This window comes from Drosophila hydei, unplaced genomic scaffold (genome assembly GCF_003285905.1).
Source record: "Drosophila hydei strain 15085-1641.00,03,60 unplaced genomic scaffold, DhydRS2 tig00008139-arrow-pilon, whole genome shotgun sequence".
NCBI classification, from domain to species: Eukaryota; Metazoa; Arthropoda; class Insecta; order Diptera; family Drosophilidae; genus Drosophila; species Drosophila hydei.
This window is the reverse complement of record NW_022045847.1, coordinates 2,566,654-2,590,194: the sequence shown is the minus strand read 5'-3', so window position 1 is coordinate 2,590,194 and position 23,541 is coordinate 2,566,654. Positions and strand designations below refer to the sequence as shown.

At 39.2% G+C, this 23,541-nt stretch overlaps 5 protein-coding genes across 6 annotated transcripts in view; 2 read left to right on the top strand and 3 right to left on the bottom strand.

The window, feature by feature from the left end:
* Positions 1-7,801, bottom strand: part of LOC111600848 (transcription factor E2f1) — a 36,856-nt gene extending 29,055 nt beyond the window's left edge. The window contains exon 1 of one of the 2 annotated variants that reach the window (XM_030225721.1): positions 7,246-7,801. The gene's annotated coding sequence lies outside the window, so the exon portion shown is untranslated. The remainder of the gene's footprint in view (positions 1-7,245) is intronic. The other variant, XM_030225720.1, reaches the window with a different exon arrangement.
* Positions 7,802-8,691: 890 nt separating this feature from the next.
* Positions 8,692-9,413, bottom strand: LOC111600844 (protein archease-like). Its single transcript, XM_023317149.2, has 3 exons — positions 9,281-9,413; positions 9,203-9,227; positions 8,692-9,140 (listed from the first exon to the last, which is right to left on the bottom strand). The coding sequence occupies exons 1-3, from the start codon at positions 9,333-9,335 to the stop codon at positions 8,750-8,752; spliced, it is 471 nt and encodes a 156-aa protein (XP_023172917.2). The 5' UTR covers positions 9,336-9,413; the 3' UTR covers positions 8,692-8,749.
* Positions 9,414-9,956: 543 nt separating this feature from the next.
* On the top strand, positions 9,957-21,337 carry LOC111600833 (transcription initiation factor TFIID subunit 1). The gene is made up of 14 exons (XM_023317137.2): positions 9,957-10,342; positions 10,469-10,794; positions 10,849-10,995; positions 11,061-11,922; positions 11,980-12,363; positions 12,421-13,138; positions 13,194-13,466; positions 13,854-14,072; positions 14,141-16,010; positions 17,280-17,422; positions 17,488-17,818; positions 19,360-19,458; positions 20,170-20,358; positions 20,805-21,337. The coding sequence occupies exons 1-14, from the start codon at positions 10,152-10,154 to the stop codon at positions 21,335-21,337; spliced, it is 6,285 nt and encodes a 2,094-aa protein (XP_023172905.1). The 5' UTR covers positions 9,957-10,151.
* A 402-nt stretch (positions 21,338-21,739) lies between these two features.
* LOC111600817 (density-regulated protein homolog) lies at positions 21,740-22,567 on the top strand. Its single transcript, XM_023317118.2, has one exon. It carries the CDS (start codon positions 21,913-21,915, stop codon positions 22,486-22,488), a length of 576 nt encoding a protein of 191 aa, XP_023172886.1. The 5' UTR covers positions 21,740-21,912; the 3' UTR covers positions 22,489-22,567.
* Positions 22,568-22,698: 131 nt separating this feature from the next.
* On the bottom strand, positions 22,699-23,477 carry LOC111600819 (probable peptidyl-tRNA hydrolase 2). Its single transcript, XM_023317119.1, has 2 exons — positions 23,172-23,477; positions 22,699-23,110 (listed from the first exon to the last, which is right to left on the bottom strand). Exons 1-2 carry the CDS (start codon positions 23,340-23,342, stop codon positions 22,739-22,741), a joined length of 543 nt encoding a protein of 180 aa, XP_023172887.1. The 5' UTR covers positions 23,343-23,477; the 3' UTR covers positions 22,699-22,738.
* Between the last annotated feature and the right edge of the window lie 64 nt (positions 23,478-23,541).

The following is a 23,541-nucleotide window of genomic DNA, read 5'->3' as shown; positions in this document are numbered from 1 at the left end:
ATTTCTACTTTGTAGGTTACAAGATTGTTGCGTTCAATCGGAATGATAGACGGACACGATAAATCCAATTAGGTCGTCGTCCTGATCTAGAATATATATATTTTATGGTGTTTGCCACGCCTTCATCTGCCTGTTACATACGTTTTCACAAAAACATTATAGCCTGTATTCGCAATTTTAATGGGTTGAGGGTAAAATCAGTAACAACAGCTTAAAAACTGCTCTCTCTCTCTCTCTTTCTCTGCCTTTTATGCAGTGTGGATTTTATGTGTGGAAGCACAGTTCAACGGAGGCGGCGGCAGAGACGTCTACGTCAGCGTTGGCCAACGCAGCAAAATTTCATGAATGGAATTTGTAAATTTTCTTTCATTTGCAACGCTGCTCTGAAATTGTTGTTGTTGTTGTTTCAGCGCTAATGATGTGCAACGCGTCGGGCAGACACAGACCCCAAGCAAATAAAGCAAACTGCGAGCCGAGGACGCGCCAACAATAACAATAACATTCATGTTGTAATGATGCTGTCTGAAACGTGTTTTTTATGGCTTTTGGATCCCACTTTGTTGAATCTGTGTGCAACGCGCTTGCATAGAAAATGAAAATCCATCGAATCACAACATACTTGCGACTTACTCGATTCTACCAATCAGAAAACCTTCAAAACGAAGCATTCAAAAGCTAATGTAATTTTAATATTATCGACTCCACCCATTTTTCTTTCCCTAAAACTACTGCTCTGCGGATAATTTAAGTACTTCAACATTTGGAAGCTGATGCAGGCAACATAACCAATTTGTGAGACAGATAGAGAGAGAGAGACTAGCAAAGAGGCAGAGAGAGAGATACAGTGATTAGTGTTTAGCTCTTATTTGCATTTGTAAATTTCTTCGAAATGACATTAAAATAAAAGTTCTGAAAATAACAAGACTGCTATCGTCGGGATTGACTATTCCAATCAGTCTACGTTGTTGAATACAGTTTCATGAAGTCGGTATACCCTGCAGAAAAGCAGCTGGCTTTGCGCCATGTAACAGTTTCTAAATTATATATGCATAACATTTGACGCATATAGGAAAACGCACAATATATGAAATATAACAACAAAGACAGTTCGACTATCCGAACAGTGCGAGAGGCGATATTCCACGCCAACACACGCCAAGTACGCGCTCTGCTCAGTGCGAATTTAACACAGCAAGTGCGCGATGGGCTGCAGTAAGGGCTTAACTATAGGAACTTAATTGTATATTCAATTATCTCCTAGATGATCTTTAACAAAACCATTACAACTCAAATTTCCATTTTCAATGGATTCGCGTTATAATAAACATTATAAAATAATATAATTATTGTTTATACCCTGAATTCACTAAAAATTTTAAATCAAGGAATAACGGTTTTGTTATAATGTATGTAACATACAGAAAGAGGTGTGGTAGATAGGTATATAGCATATATATGTATATATCTATTATTATTGTTATATATTATTAAGTTTGTTTCAAATACTCGATAAGTAGAAGATCTCTGTATGATGCATATAAACAAGATATGTTTAAGAACGCAGGTCGGTGAGGTTCAGGGTATTTCCTAGCCAGGCACCATCGAAAGAGTAGCATACTTTTTGGAGCAAACAGATGAAATTACTTGTGCACTTTTAAGCAAATAAATAAATTGATTTTAAAAATGCAATGTTGTTAAATCATTGAAAGGGTATATGAATAAATGAATAAATGATTATGTTACAGATGTTCGCTCAAAAGTAAGAGGTACACGTTATCAATACGAGCGATTATATCACTAGGAGTTTGTCTCTTAGGGCTATATTTAATTACTAAACAGCAACAGCAGTAAAGCCGATGTATAGAAGCAAAAGATGAGAAAAGAAGTAGAGAAAACCGGCAACAGGCAACAGGCGTTAGGAGAACCGCAGCTGCTGGCCAAAAGGCTAGGCACAACTAGGGTGAGGGTCAAAAGCAGGTGTTTGTGTCTATCGGCCATAAATTATGAGCACGTACCAGTTGTAGGATGTGCAGGATTAGAATACATAGAAAAAAACAGCAGCAGAGAAGAGAAAGAGAGTCGAAAGAGAGGCTGAAAGAGATTGGCTAAAACCAAAGCCATAATAGACAGAAGTCTCAGAAGATTGCACGAAGCCAATGGTTAAATAAGTCACAAGTAACAGTGGTCCAGTCGGGATTTCCTGACTAGGATATATATATATTGTGTTTGGTCAATTTAAACACACATTTATTACATTACATTGTTACAATATAATATGAATTTATATTGAACACTTGAGACATATTTCCAAACTGTGTCAATCGAATTATTTCGAAATCATTTTTGGTCACTATAGACTGACCTCTATAGATGGATATAGATATAGAACTGATATTATGACAGATATAATAAGGCTTCTACTGTGAAATATATTGCTATCGTATGCAAGAACTGAGTATATATTCCATGTTTCATAGCTGTGCACAGACAACATACTTCGTATAAAAATCTGTTCAGTTACTTCGAGTGCTGCACTCAGAGATGAGCCAAATGTTGGAAACAGCAGCTGCTATGAAAAGTGGAAAATGGAAAGTGAAAACTTAAAGAAAGGACATAGACCGTTCGACGACTTTTTGCGCTATATCTGACACGCATTGTTCCATTGTTAAATGAAAGAAAAGATCTCGTCGAACCCAGCAGCTGGTCATTACAAATCTGAGCAGCTGTGAAGCATACGAAAAATAAGCAGATGAAGAAACTGCGCAACTGTCTCATAAATTTGCAAACGCAATCGATTCGCATAACTTTTTCTTCTAGGTAGAATACTACCGACAATTAGATCAACACATTATTCGTAGGTTCTGTTGCAGCTGTCGCACATAAGTTCGTTCCCTTTTTGAAAAATCATTTTCAAGTAATTAGAAATGAGGCACTTTCTTTGGGTGTCCATAAAAATGTCATAGCTGATATTTAGTATCAAATTATGATTGGCTAGGCCTTGCCAAAGGATCGCATATATATTTAAATTAAATTATACATAAATGTTGATGGCTAAAAATTCGAACAACTCTTTTGGTTGTTGTTACGTTAATGATCAGTGCTTAGGACACAAACTATATAATAGATCTTGTTGTATTGCATATGCTTGTATAAATGTCTCAGTTGGCACACGTAAACTTAAGTTTTTTAATCCACTTGCATTCGAAGCATTAATATATCGTGCATATAACTGCTATAGAAGCAGAGTCTCTAATGCGCTATCTCAAATAATTCAAATTTGATGTCTTTTTTGCATATTTTATTTTATATCCATAGATATAACATAACGATTATACTTTTAATTATACCAGTTTTTCTTTATTATCAATTTGTTGTTATTAAATTTTTTTAATTATTCACGTTTTTATGATGGGGAATTCTGGCTTATGTCTCTCTCCCTTTCTCTGTAAGCCATAGTTCATGGAGTTCTTGTAAAACAGCAAAGTTCTCTTCAGTTGTGTTTTGTATCCATTTCGCTGGATCTGGCTTGAATTCATATTGAACTCCGTTGAACTTAAGAGGCAGCTAGAAGCGAATCAAGCTTCTCTGCTGCTGTTGCTTATCGCAAATGCCACTACAATGTTGCTGATAGGGGACTTCAGCAGAGGAAACCTCAAGACAGCTTTATATAAATCGTTTAAACATCCGCTTTACGCCTCAACACCGTTTGGTTGACACATATATGAACGAGTATATATATATATATATATGTATATATGATAACGATTAATCATTTTATCAATGAAGTGTGCATTTTCTCATAAAAATAAAAAACAATTAAGTTTAGCAATGTAGCTGCATAACCCAAAGGCAGAGCGAGTGATATTCTAAGTACAAGAGTGTGAGAGAGAGAGAGAAAGAACTGCCGACGCCAGTATGACCCAATTGAAGGAAGCATATTATGGAGCGTTGCTGTTGACGTTGTTGTTGTTGTTATTGTTGCCGTCGCGTCAGCATCAGTCAGTGACGACATCACCCACAGCAGCTTGTATAAGAACAAATAAGTTATCATACAATTCTCATGTCCGATTCTAACCAAGCCTCCGCATCGTCTGGAGTCTTTCTCCCGTCTCTGCCACTTTTTTGTCGCGTTCTGTAACTAGTTGCAGCAGGAAATCGATGTTGTCGTGAGCAGCGTTGCTGACGGCGCACAAAAACTTTTTGCTCCAATTTGCACGCACCAACAACTACATCTACAACTACAACAACAATAAAGTCGCGAGTCGCGAGTCGCGACGCTTGTGAGTGCGAGTGTGCGTGTGTTCTCGTGCGTTCGTGTTCGCGTTCGTGTTTGCGTTCGTGTTAGTGTTCGCGTTCGTATTTGCTTGTATGGGAGCAGCACTCTTGAATTCCATATTCCACATTGCTTATGCGACAAACACAGCAGCAGAGGCAAAGGCATAACAACAAAACCAAAAGCAACAATGATGGCGATGCTGCTGCGTCAAGTTTTGCTTCGCCGTTTCTTCTTGTTGCTTTCGCGCTTTTTAAAAATAGCCAGGCCAGCACAGAGCACACAGCGAACAGCAGCAACACCAAACATCGAAAATAAACGACTGTGTGCTTTTTGAACCTCACCGCACACTGAAATACTCTTTCATATTATCTGCATCTCATTTTCAATGCAAACTTATATAACTTCCAAATGTGTGTGGTTAGGGTATAAAAAAAAATAATTCTATTATGTCCTTACGCCCCTTTTCAGTATACAGCAAAATGTTTATAGCATACTTTCAGGGTTCAAGGTGAATATATAACGGGGAGTTCTTGCCATTTCCAAATTAATGCACTCGCTCCAATAATCATTACGCTCATATTTAAACATGACTCAACCATTGGTTACATACAGCTACAAATGCGCCATGGTTTATTGAGAGGGTATCACTAGCAGAAGCGACGAGCAAAGCGAAGAAGAAACCAACAACAACAAAGGCAACAAAAACATATTAATGAAATCGTTTTTAACTCGTTTCGTTCAAGTATTTTCATGCGTTTTGTTGTGCGGGACTTGTATCTCACTCGACACACTCGGCTGTGCCCCTCTCTCGCTCAGTGCTTTGCTCTTCTGAGTCTCGCCGCAGCTTGTTTATTGAAAAGTGCAACAACAACCACCAAATACATAGATATGTGTGTACTTAACCTTATACATACATATGCACATGTATGATATATGCTATATAATATAAATGATAACAACAAACACGATACGATCGGCACAACACGACGATCCAAAAGCAGCGAGCACCAAGCAGCGACAATTTAAAAAAGTCCAAAATCAAAGTCAAAATGAAATACGAGCGTGCTTTTGTTTTCGTTCTTATTATTACTTTTCAACAGGTACTTTAGCTGAAATTAACTGCTTGAAACAAGTGCGTCGCCATGTGTATATTAACAGTAAGATTTGAACTGTAAAAAACCATTTTGCTACGGCCGTCTCTTTGGTTAAGCCTCGGAGCTATATACATACATGCTCACATGTCTGATTGCAATTCAACATCTAACTGTTCTGAAGTGATGGAAAATCTAGTTTTTAATTCAATTGGCAGTAAATGTGCAATGAGAAACAACTAATTGAAAAATACAAATCACGGTTTCCATATAAAATATAACTATATAGAAAGATGCATACAAATGTATATCTTTATAAACTGCGGGTATATAAGACACAGCAGCAGCAGCAGAAATCTCAGTATTGTATGTATACCAATTAGAAAACAGGTAAAGCAACTGGTTAAAGAAGCGAAGGCCAGTAAGAACAGCAGTAGCAGAAGAAGAAGAACCTTACCAAAAATATGCAGAGTTATCTACATCTGTTGTTGTTGGCTCAGCCCTCACTCAGCTCCGCTGTCATAGTCTTGACCACGGCAAATCCACAAAAAAAAAAGATGACGCAGCTTCGGGCGGAGGTCATCAAACTATGATGACGTCGCCATCTCCATCGCCATTGCCATCGCCATTGGTAATCGGACGGCAAATATAATAATATAGAAAAAGAGAGCTTAGCGACAATGGAGCCAAGAGAGCTGCTGGATGAGACAGGTAAAAAATATAGCTTTCGCTCTGACTGGTTGCTTTTGTTTGTGAATTTGCCAGAGTTAAACTTAGGCTCTTTTTATCACGTGCAAGTCCGAAAGGTTCTGCAATTTATGGGTCAATTATGCAGATGCGACGGCTAGCTTAGCAAAACATTTTACCTATATTCGATCCATACGGAATTTAATATCCAATCGAATATTTGATTTATGTGCTAGAATATGTCAGAGAAGGCCACGTATTGGAATCTTGTATTATAATTATACAATTTGTGAACTACGTAGCTGTAGCTGCTAGTAAACAATTCAATCTTTTGTGTACATATGCATATACGTATATTACATATATTATATATATATATATAAACCATCAATTATTTTAGTGATACAGATACAGGGAAGAAGCTCAGAACACTCTCTCTGAGTAATCTGATTAACACTTCCATAATATTACGAATTTACTTAAAATCTGTTCAACATGTTCAACAACATTCGGCAAATCATTCGTTTTTTTTATAAAGCAGAAAACGATTTTGTAAAAGTTCAAAATATCGCGATAAATACATATGCAGGGTTCTAAGTTAAGTGTTTCAATTTGTTTCAAGCAATACTGACGCATACACACCCACACAAATCAGTCCAATCAGTTGCGATTCAGAGTTACATGTGCCAATTTTCTAATTAGAAATGCCAATATAATATGGCGTCATCACTGAAGCAATGCATTCGAGTTGTTTGTAAGCTCAGTTGAAAAGCCGTTAGTTTCGAACGCACACGCTGCCACACAAGCAAAACAGACAGCGACAGTAGTGCCATTGAGCAACAGCAGGTTGATGTTGATGGATCGCAAAACGGGCACCGTCACCAGTAATGCTACGTATAGAAAAATCACAAAAATGTAGTATTGCAGATCGCGATTCGATATGGCCATAAAATATTACAGTTTTATATATGCCTGCCTAAAGAGAAAGCCCATGTTTTCTGACCTGCTCGATTTTCTCTTCACTCCGCCCTGCAGACCGGCATAACTGAATGTTACTTAAATATTAATTTGCCTAGCACAGTATATAAATAATTAAATATATATTAACACAAACGTCACATTTTTCGCAGGCTCTAAATTCTAATACTATTATATTGTTATGTATACATATATACATATGTATATACATACCTACCACATTTTTGTCGTTCCTCTATGGCCTGGCGTATGGATTTTTCTGCCACGTTTTTCACACACTTTTACTTAAGCCACACACTTGGTATTGATCTCAATGTGTAGCTTATAATATTAGCAATAAATTGTTTTTGGTTTCATTAAGCTCGCTTTACGTTTGGTACGCAGAAAAGCGTTGCCAAAAAACTATAAAAGCAAAATGTGCTTCAATGCTTCCTCTTCAACACGACAATTGGTGGCTGCATAAAGAATGAACTAGAGAGTGAGTGAGAAAGAGAGGCGAACAGGCTGTGGCGGCGGCGGCAGCGGCAGCGGCGACAAGCGAATTGAAAAGCAACAGCAGCGAAGTGCGGCTATCGCGGCAGCGTTGATGACGTTTACGGCAAATACTTCTTTTGTTGATTTGTAAAATGTTTATTCCAGCATTCTAAGCTGAGCTAAACTTGCCATTAATACAATTATAGCTGAGCAAGTGTACCTGATTTTGAAGATAAATTAAATTATTTCTTTCTTTTTTTTTCTTAACACTCGCGTACGCGACGCGCGAGAAATGAGCAATTTGTATATTGGTATTGGTGTCGTTGTCGTCGTCGTCGTACGTGTTTTATTGCCTGCTTTGCTTTTGATACTTTGTTTGTTCTTTTACACACAGTTTCTTATACACACAGCGTTGCTTTTTTGCACTCATCAATGCCGCGACAATTGTGTTAATTTAAATGTTAACACATAATATCGCTCCGCCATTCATTTGGATTCCAAAAATTGATGGCAAATTAATGTCGGTACACATGAACCAGAAATACAGGTATACGCAAATACTCCGACGCACACACACGTGAGCAGCGCGAAGGTTTTTTTGTTGTTTACGTTTAACAGCTGTTGATCAGCTGTGTGCTCAAACAGCTGTTAAGCGCGCCTGTTAACAGGTCTGTTTATTGACATACATAGGTGGCACCTCAGTTGGCAGTTTTACCAAGGCTGCCAACTGTTTCAATGACATTTAATTTTCGAGACGTTTTCATGAAATACTTTAATTACATTTGATTCATTTAATTTTCGAAATGTTGACACAAAGGTACGCTTACTAGACAGTGCATTGAATTGCAATCTGGCCATGCAAGCCTCAATAATTAAGAGAGGGTTGTCTGAGAATCATGCATGCTGCCTATTCACAAAGCAAGTCCAAAAAAGGGTAGCTCGATTCTCGAACTGCATTTTCGGCGCAAATTGAATGCTGCTTGTAAAGTCATTCAGCGTAAACCCATGTTTTATTTTTGAGACTTTTGGCTTGCAATTCAAGATTTCAATGTTTTGTCTGGCATACACACACACACACATATATATATATATATATATATTTCCACATAAATATATTTACACTGATAGCTTTTTTTGGTTTTCAACTTACGATTAATGGAAACAGGAGTTGAACAAAAGGTATGCTCAAATGCGAATTGTGTTCGGTTAAGTTCACAGCAATAAAGCTAAACACATTTAATACTCAAATATCAATTATGACAAACACTTCGTATAGCTCTTTCGCAGTATCCTGCACCACTTGCATGGCAGAGTATGTGATTGCCTTTACTTCGGTGCCCTGTGGATGTTTGCCCAGCTCAAAGGGTTCGCCATAGCAGCGGCAGGCGATCTCAAAGTTATCCAAATCGAATTTTGTGATTTCCAGTTTCTTGCACACCAAATAAGGCTCCGCCGAAAACAGGAACAACAGCTCGTCCAGAAAATGAAATAGCAAACCTTCAATGTCATCGCCCTTCGCTTCGATCTCATAACAGTTATTCACTGTTACGTAGGACAGCTCGGTCATGTAGCCAAACATGGCGACGCCACATTGTTCGAAAGCTTCCTTTAACGTAGAGCCCCAACCATGCAATCTAAAAGAAAATCAAATGATTTGTTGATGATTAATTTGTACTCTTCAACGAGAGATACTTACTGCACATCAGCTGTGTGATCCAAATCTGTTTAAAATACAATTTTAGTATATAATATTATTTCAATAACTTTGGCTCACATTCATATTTTATTTCGGGGAGCAAAAAATTGTCCTTGCTAAATTCCACCTCCATTTTCAAAAACAGCTCATAAACAGCTCCACGCTTGTATTTCGCGAAATTGGACAATAATAAATGGTACCAGCTGATGCGTGGCTAACATTTCCCTTTTGGGGAAATACATTAACATAAATTCAGCTGACGCGTTATTAACAGCGATTTATTTTATATATATTATTTTTATATACATATTTGTTAAGCATTGCAACAAACTTTTTTATTTTGCTTTTTCTTGTATTATGTATCAAGCTAAATTATATTTGGATATATATATGTATATTATGAAAAATACACAACTACACATACTTGGGACAAATGGGTTCAAGTCTAGGCTAATTTACTAGTGTCCAAGCTCAACGAGAAGCTGTTGGTATAACAGTCTAAAAAAACTACGACAGCGGCCTGATTTCTTATTATGATAAATATATATGATTATAAAGAATCATTATTATTTATGTTCAATTTAACATTTATACATTAAATAAATTGTTTATTTTTCGTACAATTTGGTTCGATTCTTCACTAAAGCATTACCATACGCATCTGTTATTAACATTCGTAATGCAGCATGTCGATAACATATTGTAAGCCACCTCTATTTGACATAATGGGGATTTTGACGTGCCTCAAGTGCTGTCACATTGTATTAATGAGCACAAAATAGGAGCAAGCCGCAAAATTTTCTTTTCAAGAATAAAACTGAAATAAGAGCGAACTTTGAAAAATTAGGGTTCGCTAAAATATAAGTATAAAAAGCACATAAAAAACGTGTTTCAGCACGCCAAATAATACGAAATATTCAAGAGGCGTTCAATAAAGAAATCGCAAGGCATGGACACTGCGTCTGACAACGACAGTGATGAAGGCTCCATTGGCGGCAATGCTGCAAATGATATGGGAATTGATCTAACTGGTATATTATTTGGAAACATTGATTCAGAGGGCAAACTTGTGGACGACGATGGTGATAAAGGGCATGCATTTGATGCGGAGCTGCGCGAAAATCTAAGTTCTTTGTCCAAGTAAGTTTTATTATATATATGTATATATATATATAGATATGGTTTTATAATATATATATATATATATATATATATATATATATATATATATATACTATGAACTATGATTGTGGTGATATATTTTAGATTGGGTCTGAATTCACTCTTGAACGAAGTGATTGACCAGCATGCTGGTGTCAATTCCGATGAGGATGTGGAGGAGAAGTCGACTGCAGAGTCTGCTGAAGCTTTGAGCGCCTTTGATGCCTTGAAGGCTGGCCTAAGCAATGAGGCCAACGAGGATGGTGCCATTAAAGCCCAAGATGATGCAATCGATTATTCGGATATAACTGAATTATCCGAGGACTGTCCACGCACACCATCGCCTCCACCACAGCAAGCAGACGAAGTAGCATCAATTTTTGACGACCTGGAGGATGCGATACCAGCTACGAAAGTAGAGGCCAAGTCCAGTAGGTATCTATGTACTTAGATAGAGCTTTAGCCTTAATGTGCTCTGCTTATAGCTAAGGACGACAAGGAATTAATGCCGCCGCCTAATGCGCCAGTGCGAAATGTCGGCGCAACGTCCTCTGGTAACGAAGAATCCCCAACAAAAACGGGAATGGCAGATGGGTCTGGCGCCAATGATGCAAAGGCATGCGATACAAAAGGTAGCTGTGCTTTTAAATGAGCTTAGAAGTTTGTATTTGAATACGATATATATTTCCTTATAAAGCCGACGCAGATCGTCGTCTGGATACGCCCCTGGCGGATATATTACCCTCTAAATACCAAAACGTCGATGTTTGTGAGCTCTTTCCCGACTTTCGACCACAAAAAGTGCTGCGTTTTTCTCGCCTGTTTGGGCCGGGTAAGCCCACCAGCTTGCCACAGATCTGGCGGCACGTACGCAAGCGTCGACGCAAGCGCAAACAATCGCGTGATCAAAAAACAAGCAACACAGGTGGTTCGGATTCGCCAAGCGATACGGAGGAGCCCCGTCGACGTGGTTTTAGTCTTAATTTCGGTCCAGAGCCAACGCCTGCACAATGCATGTCCGATGATGAGGACAAGTTGTTGAGTGATCTGAATAGCGAGGATGTACGACAGGAGGGACCGGACAATGGTGAAAATAGCGATCAGAAGCCAAAAGTCGCTGATTGGCGCTATGGACCCGCACAAATCTGGTATGATATGCTGGAGGTGCCCGATTCTGGTGAGGGATTCAACTATGGCTTCAAGATCAAACAGGATAAATCATCGTCACAATCCAAGTACTCCAATGAGCGCTCAGAAAATGGGGTCGATAAAAATGTCGATCAACAGCTTAGTATTGCGGACGATGCTTTTCTTATGGTCTCCCAGTTGCATTGGGAGGATGATGTGGTCTGGGATGGCAACGATATTAAGGCCAAGGTACTGCAAAAACTCAACTCCAAGACCAATGCAGCAGGCTGGCTGCCCTCGAGTGGCTCTCGTACAGCAGGCGCTTTCAGTCAACCGGGTAAGTCCGCCTTGCCAGTCGGAAACAGCGGCGGGAATAATGGTGGCAACAGTGGCAAGCAAAACTCTGGTTCGAATAAAAAGTCGTTGCAGAGGTAAGTTGTATTAGCAACACTTAATCCTTCTAATAATTTAAATTATTTAATTTTTAGTGCTGCTCAAAACAAGCAAGTGGAGGCTGCTGATGATACTTGGTACAGCTTGTTTCCCGTGGAGAACGAGGAGCTTATCTATCACAAGTGGGAGGACGAGGTCATTTGGGATGCCCAGCAGATGATCAAAGTGCCCAAACCGAAAGTCTTAACTTTGGATCCCAATGATGAAAACATTATACTTGGCATACCTGATGACATAGATCCATCTAAGATTAACAAGAACACTGGGCCGCCGCCTAAGATTAAGATTCCGCATCCACACGTTAAAAAATCAAAAATATTGCTTGGCAAGGCTGGTGTGATCAATGTGCTAGCCGAAGATACACCACCACCGCCACCCAAGAGCCCAGATCGTGATCCGTTTAATATATCTAATGACTCGTAAGTAAAATTAAAATCTTAATTTAAAATTGTTTATGAACTAGATTGGTTTTACAGCTATTACACGCCCAAAACGGAGCCCACACTGCGTCTTAAAGTGGGTGGAGGCAATCTCATACAGCACTCGACTCCGGTTGTAGAGCTGCGTGCTCCGTTTGTGCCTACGCATATGGGACCGATGAAGCTGCGTTCCTTCCATCGTCCGCCGCTAAAGAAGTTTTCACACGGTCCACTCTCGCAGACCATTCCGCATGCTGTTTATCCATTGCTGAAACATATTGTAAAGAAAGCCAAACAACGCGAGGTGGAGCGCATTGCTTCTGGTGGCGGCGATGTTTTCTTTATGCGCAATCCCGAGGATCTGAGCGGCAAAGATGGTGAAATAGTTTTAGCTGAGTTTTGCGAAGAGCATCCGCCGCTTATGAATCAAGTGGGAATGTGCTCCAAGATTAAGAACTATTACAAGCGGAAAGCCGAAAAGGATAGCGGTCCTCAGGACTATCTCTACGGTGAAGTGGCCTTTGCTCATACGAGTCCATTTCTGGGTATTCTGCACCCGGGTCAGTGCATACAAGCACTGGAGAACAATATGTATCGCGCACCTATTTATCCACACAAAATGTCCGCTACGGATTTCTTGATCATTCGCACGCGTAACAGCTATTGGATACGTGTAGTGAATGCTATTTTTACTGTAGGGCAGGAGTGTCCTCTGTACGAAGTGCCTGGACCCAATTCAAAGAGAGCCAACAACTTTACACGTGATTTCTTACAGGTATGGCAGATAAAATACTCGGTTTGAAATCTTTTTAAATGTTCATATATTTCAGGTCTTCATTTACCGTCTGTTCTGGAAAAGTCGCGATAATCCACGTCGCATACGCATGGATGATGTGAAGCGCGCTTTTCCGGCCCACTCAGAGAGCAGCATACGTAAACGTTTGAAGCAATGTGCTGACTTTAAACGCACAGGCATGGACTCCAATTGGTGGGTCATTAAGCCAGAGTTTCGACTGCCCTCCGAAGAGGAAATACGTGCCATGGTGTCGCCCGAGCAATGCTGTGCGTACTTTAGCATGATAGCAGCAGAACAGCGTCTAAAGGTGTGTTGTCATTAAATACCTCTGAACCTTGATCCCATTGAATCTATTGAAAATGGCAATTAATGTTTTGTGATAGTTCGAAATGCGTCTCGGCCTCCACAAAGTATAAATATTATAATTCACAAATGTTTGCTGAGTCGATCTAGCTCTGATAATCTGTTTGTCTCGGCTAGAGACTTAATATTTATTCTTGTATATAGTTGCATAAAACTTCACGATCTTCATAAACACGATCTATCAAAATTATTATAGAGATACTCGCAAAGAGAACAGAGAATATTTTCAATTACTGCTTTTCCCTAAAATATATGCGAAAAGTTGTGCAGATGTCAGAGTATACCCTAGAGTACTCTTAATGGTTAATTGTTTTTGTTTTTATTATAACAGGATGCGGGCTATGGTGAGAAATCGCTCTTTGCTCCTCAAGAGGATGATGACGAGGAGGCGCAACTCTTGGACGATGAGGTTAAGGTGGCGCCCTGGAATACCACGCGTGCCTATATACAAGCGATGCGTGGCAAGTGCCTGCTGCAGCTGAGTGGACCAGCCGATCCCACTGGCTGTGGCGAAGGCTTCTCCTATGTGCGCGTGCCAAATAAGCCCACGGTAATTATTTGCTAAATAAATAAGTATATATATATTATATGTAATTATATGTTTATATGTCTATCTAGCAAACAAAAGAGGAGCAGGAATCGCAGCCTAAACGGTCGGTTACCGGAACGGATGCCGATTTGCGTCGTCTGCCGCTGCAGCGGGCCAAGGAGCTGTTGCGCAAGTTTAAAGTGCCTGAGGAGGAGATCAAGAAACTGACTCGCTGGGAGGTCATTGACGTGGTACGCACACTGTCCACAGAGAAGGCCAAGGCTGGTGAAGAGGGTATGGATAAATTCTCGCGTGGAAATCGCTTTTCCATTGCCGAACATCAGGAACGCTATAAAGAGGAGTGCCAGCGTATCTTTGATCTACAGAATCGTGTGCTTGCTAGCTCTGAGGTATTGTCCACTGATGAGGATGAATCCTCGGCTTCCGAAGAATCTGACCTGGAGGAGCTAGGCAAGAATCTCGAGAATATGTTGGCCAATAAGAAAACATCTACACAGCTATCGCTTGAGCGTGAGGAGCAGGAGCGTCAAGAGCTGCTGCGCCAGTTAGAAGAAGAGCAGGGCGATGGAGCCAGCAAAGCGGCCAAAGCTAAAGAGGAGGCTACACAGCAACCAATGGCCAACAACAATCAAGGACGCATTTTACGTATAACTCGCACCTTCAAAGGAAACGATGGCAAGGAGTACACGCGAGTGGAGACGGTTCGCCGCCAAGCGGTGATTGATGCTTATATTAAAATACGCACCACTAAGGACGAACAGTTTATTAAACAATTCGCCACGCTGGACGAGCAGCAGAAGGAGGAGATGAAGCGCGAGAAGCGTCGCATCCAGGAGCAATTGCGTCGTATCAAGCGCAACCAGGAGCGTGAGCGCTTAGCACAGCTGGCACAAAATCAGAAGCTTCAGCCAGGCGGCATGCCCACTTCTCTGGGCGATCCTAAGAGCTCGGGAGGGCATGCGCACAAGGAGCGCGATAACAGCCACAAAGAGGTCAGTCCGTCGCGTAAGAAATTTAAGCTGAAACCGGATCTCAAACTTAAGTGTGGCGCCTGCGGTCAAGTAGGTCATATGCGCACCAACAAGGCTTGCCCTCTATATACGGGCATGCAGAGCAGTTTATCGCAGTCGAATCCGTCGCTGGCTGATGACATGGACGAGCACAGTGAGAAGGAAATGAATATGGATGACGATGACTTGGTTAATGTAGACGGAACCAAGGTTACACTCAGTAGCAAAGTGCTCAAACGTCATGGCCAGGTACAGGACGATGGCAAACGACGTGGCGGATTGACACTTAAGGTACCGAGAGATGCTATGGGAAAGAAGAAGCGACGAATGGCCAACGAGGTGCATTGCGACTACTTGCAACGACACAATAAAACAGCCAACCGTCGACGTACCGATCCCGTTGTGGTTCTCTCGTCTATACTGGAGCATATACTGAATGAGCTGCGCTCCATGCCAGACGTATCCCCATTTCTCTTTCCGGTAAATGCCAAACGCGTACCAGATTATTATCGTGTGGTCACGAAGCCCATGGATCTGCAGACCATGCGCGAGTACATTCGCCAGCGTCGTTACACCAGCCGCGAAGTTTTCCTCGAGGATCTCAAGCAAATCGTGGACAACTCGCTGATTTACAATGGATCACAGAGCGCTTATACGGTAGCTGCACAGCGCATGTTTAACAGCTGCTTTGAGCTGCTTTCCGAGCGCGAGGATAAGCTGATGAGGCTTGAGAAGGCAATAAATCCTCTCCTGGATGATGACGATCAGGTGGCACTGTCTTTCATTTTCGATAAGTTACACACACAGATCAAAACTCAATCCGAGAGCTGGCCTTTTCACAAGCCAGTCAACAAGAAGGCAATCAAGGATTACTATACGGTTATCAAGAAGCCCATGGATTTGGAAACGATTGGCAAGAATATTGAAAGTAAGTGGTGGAATAAATTATATAAATATATATACAAATTCTGTTTAAATTACCCAAGTATGAAAGAAGTATTATACTACTATATTGTGAAAAAGTGATTTAACCCCTCTGGTTTTTGTGTAGACTTTTCATTTTTGAACACTTTTCTTACATTGAAGGTAAAGATTAATAAGTAAGAGTGCTTCAGTCGAGTCGAGACGGGTCGACTTTGAGAAATTTTCAGGTCATATTTATAGCATCCGAATTCTTGTATTTGCCAAAGCACAAGTCCCTTGGATTTGAAATAGATTTTTTTCAAATTTCGGTAACATGGGGAGATATTCGAAATTTGAAACATACTAAATCACTGTTTTAACGACACGAACCTACACAGTATCTGAATCTCCAGCATTTGCCATATTCAAGCTACGCTTGAAACACGAAGCTAAATTTTCGATTTTAATCGATAATAAGGAAATGGGATGAGCTATAAAACTGTACATTTCAAATTTCAAGTCTCTAGCGAGATCGCTGCATAGACTGCATAGACGGACATGGCTGATCAAAAATATATATACTTCATGGGGTTTGCCACGCTTCACAAAATCATTATACCCCGAATCACCCTTTTCAATGGGTATAAAAAAGAAAAAGTCAGGCATGTTCACGAACAATAGTTTAGCTTACCTAGCTCTGTTCCTTTTTTCCGACGTCTGTCTGTATGAACAAAGCTTTCGAGGAACCAATGAAAGCTATTTTTTTTTAAATTTTTAATGAAGGCATTTGAATAGCAGTCGTAGACCTTTTGCTATATATCATTGATATATAAAATATTCATAAATTATTTTCAAATATGTGCAGCAGGCCAAAGGTGACGAGGCAGACCTATTGAAATACAGACATCCTTGATCAATATTAACAGCTCAGGATCAGCTAGAGACTTGAAATCTTACACATATATCACTTTTCAATAAGATATTATCGAACATAATTTATTAAATCATATCTCTTACTTCTCTGGGCATAGATTCCATTTAATTTTATGCACATTTTAAACTCTTTAAATTGAAATTCACACAATTGAATATGTAGAACATGAGTATGCATTCTTTTTCGAATTCTATTAATAAATTCTGTAACTGCGAATGGTTTGTAGATGCATTCATAGATACGAGCTATGAAGAGCTATGAGCTTAGGGTATTCCGTACTGGGCATTCCAGACTAATCTACATATTTTTCTTTTCTATACTTGAATAAATAAATAAAAAAATGTTTGATGTATATTACAGACCACGTTTATCACAGTCGCGCTGAATATCTAGGGGACATCGAGTTAATTGCTGCCAATTGCGAGCAATACAATGGCAGCGAAGCGCAGTATACCAAGTATGCCAAGAAGATGGTGGAGTATGCTCACTCGCAGCTAGTAGAGGTAAGTGCTTTAAAGTAAGTTAAGCACCGACTCCTGATAATAAATACATCTTTCTATTTTAAAAGTTTGCTGATCATTGCGCCCAGCTTGAAGAGAACATTATGAAGACCCAGGAACGGGCCAGAGCAAACGCTCCCGAATTTGAAGAGGCCTGGGGCAACGAGGACTATGAACTGAGCCGCAGCAGGGCCAGTTCGCCCGGCGATGATTACATCGATGTGGAGGGTCATAGCGGACTGGGACTTGTGACACCCAATTCAATACATCGGACCATGGGTGCCGACAGTAATCTATCGCATGGTACGACTCCGGCGCGTAAGCCGACGATGCCTGCAGGTAGCGAGGTGAAACGCGGTCGTGGTCGTCCACGTAAGCAACGTGATCCCGTGGAGGAGGGTATGTCCAGCTTATGCTTTACTTTTTATCATATTATCTACGGTCCAGGCTGGGAATTGGTGTTGCATATGTACACTTACATCAATTCATATATACATAAGTACATCCATATACATACATACATATGAACATATCTACCCCTTGGTCTTGTTTAATACTGGTTATGTTCCCGCTTTACTATTCCATGCTACATAAACATAAACATATATATATATATATATATATATATATATATATTGGATCCCACATGATCCTCTGGTTATGGTCTGCATAGCGTTTGAACCATTCGCTTTTACTAATACAAAAATACTTGACTTTTCCAGCAGATAGCTTTTTGATTATAATATGTATATATAGTGTTAGCTTCATGTCTAGTGAGTTACCTAGCAAAGAGACTACGCCAATTTCAACGAGCTTCAGTACTTGACTGTGTAGATAGTCTGAAAGTAACATAATTTAATTACTCAGTATTCTGTATAACATATTTGATATTTGATTGAAGTAGAGTAGTTAAATTATTATTATGCTTAAGTTGAAAATTCAGATTGAAAATTGTATAAAGAAAAACACTTTGTTTGAAGTAATATACTTGAATATATAATGTAAATTTATGAAAAAATATTTAGCAATTACGCTGTCATTATATGATTTGAATTTGGGTATTGTATATAGCTCAATTAGTTATTTGAGCTACGAATTCATTTCATATAATCATAAAGTATAATGCATAGTGTTTGTTCAGTTTACAAATAGCTAACTTAATTAAAAATCGATGTGTTGTGATTTACATAATTTAAAATATAGCTTTATCCCTGTTAATGCTGTAAAATAGACAGGTATTTCTATTTTTGTCATGCTTTTCCAAATATCCAACACTATCCCACATCAGATTTTCAGATAAAGCTACCCACGATTATCTACTCAAATTTAAAATATCTGGTTTTAATAGCTGGTTGCATAACGGCCAGCGTATACTGTACAAAATGCATATTAAAAATAAAATGTATAAATGGAAATCAAGAATCCATGGGTTGCCCACTAAAAATAAAAAAGGGACTTAAGTCAAACCGGGAATTTGTCAGTTTGAAATTCAAAATTACTCTTAATCAGAATCAAAATTATCACAATCAGAATTCCCTTCTTAAGACAATCATATTAAAGTAGTGTGTAAGTGAAAGTAGAGAAATTGATATGTGAGTTTAGACTCTAGTTTCAGACTCTAATGCATGCAATTTCATCATCAAAGATAAAAAGCAAGCTGCCCTAATACCCTTCAAGGGTTCTTGACGCGAAGATAGTAAAACTCGACTGTCTCCCTTTAATAGAGTTAAGCATATAAAAATAGCAAATTGCTTTCAAATCAATGTATGTTTCAAGGACGATGCAATTATTGTGTTAGTGATTATTTTTGATTGTCACACAGCAAAAAAAAAAATTTAATGTAGACTTCAATGTTCACTTTTTATTCGCTATTCGCTATATACCCTGTAAACAATACAACGTGCAAAAAGTGGAATTGCAAACAAACTTTTATTTTCTAGTCAAAAATGCAAATCCGGTTAAACGTGGTCGGGGCCGTCCCCGTAAGGACAGCCTTGGCTCTAATATGAGTCAGACGCAAGCTTACTTTCTGGACGAAGGTAAGACTTATACGCAGTTATATACTTACGTAATAACTATGTGGACCACAGCTATATATACCGCGCGCACACATATACCCTCTCACACACACACAGACGTACTTTCGATAATTTCTTTAACAAAAAATTTTTAAAAACACACACACACATACACATAACATACACCTATACACACACTTATCGCACTAAAGCTTTCATATTAAATTTTGCATTGTTTTGGATTTGGCTTTTATTATATTAAACAAATTTATTAAATTTACTTTAAATTGAAATATCACAAGTTTTCCAATTTATTTATTTATGCTTATTATTAATGGTATTTGATTTTTTTAGTTTAGTTTTATCGCAAAATGTTGTATTTAAAATGCAGAGCACAGGTTAAAATAATTCTTCCTTTCAACAGAAGTCTTCGAAACCAATAAATCACTTTTAATTTCAATATTTTACAAATTTTGGTTTGGATTTGAAATTTAAGTTTTTTCTTAAACAATTCAAAAAACCTAATTTTTTGTAATTTAATTTTGTCAAACCTGCTACAAGTCTATTGCTATGCTGTGAACCCCAAGATTACCTAATCAAATATTATTTATAATTAAATAATTTAAACCAATTTATTTCTGCATTAACTTTTTTCAGTTATTTGGTTGAAACTAATTTTAAAGCATTTAATATTAAAGAATGATTTTTATGTTTATCATCAACGACAATTAGATCTGCAATGCTCGACAGATGATGATGAGGACGATGAGGAGGACTTCCAGGAAGTTTCTGAAGATGAAAATAATGCTGCACATATTTTGGATCAGGGAGAGCGTATACATGCGCCCAACGATGGAATGGATTATATCGATCCAAAGAACATCAAAACAGAAATCGATATCGAGGCACAGCAAATGGCAGGTGGGTACTCATACTTAGATAAATAAGAGAACTATGATTTGCTTTCGTATGTGTTTTAAACTCTTTGAATACAGGGAATATATTATACCCATCTTTGTTTTTATATGATTTGACGTAATTTTGACTCTTTCAATCTAAATGTGTTTTCTTTTGTGTGCTTGTATTCTGTTTTTCTCCTACATTCTCGTATTTCGTACTTTCGGTTTTTTGATAGAGGAACAATGCGGCGAGGATGACAGCCAGCAAGCGGCTGAAGCTATGGTGCAGTTGAGTGGAGTTGGCTACTACGCTCAACAGCAGCAAGGTTCATATATTACCCACCAAAATACTTCTGCCCTATATTCGACCTTTATATTTGTTATAATATAGTCTTAGATCAATGCCCCGGTCCTAGTTATTCCATTCAAATGCATTTGCTAATTTGTTTTTCTTTTCACTTTTTGCAGATGAATCTATGGATGTGGATCCTAATTATGATCCCTCAGACTTCCTGGCCATGCACAAGCCACGTCAAAACTTTGGCGAAAACTATAATGCTACGAGCGCTTTCTCTGATTTTATGGCTCAAGCTCAGGATGACAACGGTCAGTATAATCCGCCGGAAGCAAGCACTAGTGCTGCAGCAGTTACCCAGCAGGAGGAGGATTTGCCGTCGACATCGAGCAATAACAATGCCATGGGCATAGATGACGATCTCGATATATCTGACAGTGATGACGAGGATAATAATGGTGTGCGCATCAAGAAGGAAGTGTTCGATGATGCCGAACTGGCTGCGCAACAGTCCCATCAGCAATCCGCGCAGCAAATATATCTGCTGGATGAATCCAATGAGCCCGTCCAGCCAGTTGACTACCAGCAAGAGTCTAACTATCAACCCGGACAGGATCTTGAGCAACTCCAGTCAACAAATATGCAACAGCAGCCGGAGCCGCAGCCGACACAAGGCGAAAATGATTACGATTGGCTGACTTTTTAGGTTTTCTTTTATTTTTTTTATTGTAAACAATATTCTTTTATTATGGAGCTATTTTTTTGTTTTTCACACAATAATTTGTTCTCTGAGCAAAAATCCAACTTTTACAATTTTTCAATATAATAAAATATTAGTAAAAAAAACTTAATGATATATTATATTGATAACGCTAATAACTAAGTGCTCTTCCCTAAGGACGCAGTATACTATGTACTCGCGTGTATTTGTATCTATGAACAGAAAAACCCCAAATTAGTGTAATTGAAAAAGTATAGCTTTTCGCCTCCGGTCCATTAAAGGAATGTACTTAAAAATTAAATGAAAAATTAAGAATATATGTATTTATATTGATATAGATACGGGTCTCCTATAAAGTATGCCGTTTAAAATTTACTTAAGCCTGACTAAAACATATGAAGCCATTGAAATTGGGCCACTAGGCCATAATGTGTTTTGTTTTATGTTCTATGATTTTGAAATATTTTTCCGCTACCTGAAAAACGTGAATATTATACTAAGCATGTTTTGCTTATAATATCATTTAAACATAAAACATTCGTTGGGGTATAAATTAAAATATGGATGACATTAAAGAGTCGGACCTGACAAAAGACCAAATAAATGAAAACCAAGGCGTACTGGACGTCACATATCCTCTTGAGGTAAAGTACTGCGGACATTGCTCCATGCCCATCGAGTACTGTGAATTCTATACGGAGTATGACAAGTGCAAAGATTGGCTGGCCATAAACTATCCCGAAGACTATCAGAAACGCATGTTAAGTGATGAAAATGCAGCTGCTTGTGGTATGGATTCCGAAAAAAAGCGCCAGAAACGGGGTGGAAAGGGTATGCTACGTGTGAAAAAGGACAGCGACGACGATGATGTACCAAAACGCATTCGACTCTCCTGCACCACGCGCGGCAAGAACAAGCGAGTAACCCTAGTGAGTGGGATGGCTGCATTCAAGATCGATTTGCGAGCGGCAGCAAAATTTTTTGGTACCAAATTTGCGTGCGGCTCATCAGTGAGCGGCGACAAAGATATTGTCATCCAGGGCGATGTGAAGGATGAATTATTTAAGGTTATACCCGATAGGTGGCAAGAGGTGCCAAGGGTTGCCATCGAGGACTGTGGGGAGACCAAAAAGTGACTGCAAAAACAACAGAAAGAAAAATAAAATAAAAGACTATGGAACGTCCAGTAAATAAAGACAGCAGCATCATAAAGGATTTAATTTGTTATAGCTCAGTGTACAAATAAACGCAATTAAGCACTAGACCCTAGTTTAACGTGCTTGTCACAGTCATTATCATTGTCGTGGTTGCTTACCACCTGCTGTCACACATATTGCTTGCTGAGAATTGGGTGTTTCCTATGTCGCTGGTTGCACTTGCTTTGAATTACAACAATTTTAAATGGCCAGTCACACGATCGATTTCGACTGCTGATGCGGGTCCGACGGCGAGAACAGTCTTCGAGTTTGGTTCAATCTGTGTGCGTCCAGCGTCGCGGATGAGGCAAGTGTTCAGCTGTCGTTGCTCGGCGGCTCGCTTGATGGTCATCAGTTCGGCTTCGCTTTCGACGCGCACTGCGATCTTCGCACATCCACAATTCTCCCAGGCACGCAGCAAGCGTGGCGTACGAGTCACAGCTCTTTGGTAAGCGCCCACAGCTCCGTGGGAGCACTGCGAGGCAATCTTCCCCTTCCCCATCTTCAGATCGTTTCGAACAACGAGAACCATTTTGTAGTTGTCATTGAAGCCGCCATAGGTCTGGAAGGAGAGAAGCGCTTATTGCATATTTCTAGTTGCCATTCATGATTTGCAATCGCACCTTGTCAGCTACTGCGACAGCTGCGCCTTCTGAAGGCGTCTCTGCTGGAGTGTCGTCAATTTTTGCGCAAGCTTCACCACGTTTTAGGGCATATTTATAACCGACAAAAAATGATATCATCACAGCCAATCCATTTATAATTTGTGTTGTGTCCAACAGCTTATCACCCATTTTTGCTTTAGTTTTTATTGTGTTCTAGTTTGTATAAAATTCGAAGAATGCGAAGCATGCATGCACACCGGCACCGATATAAATATATATTTCAAATTATCGTGAAATAAATCGACATTGTACTAGCTGCGAAACTCACATAACATAGTGCTGTTATTATACTATTTACTAGAAGAATCGATATTAATAAAAAGCTATC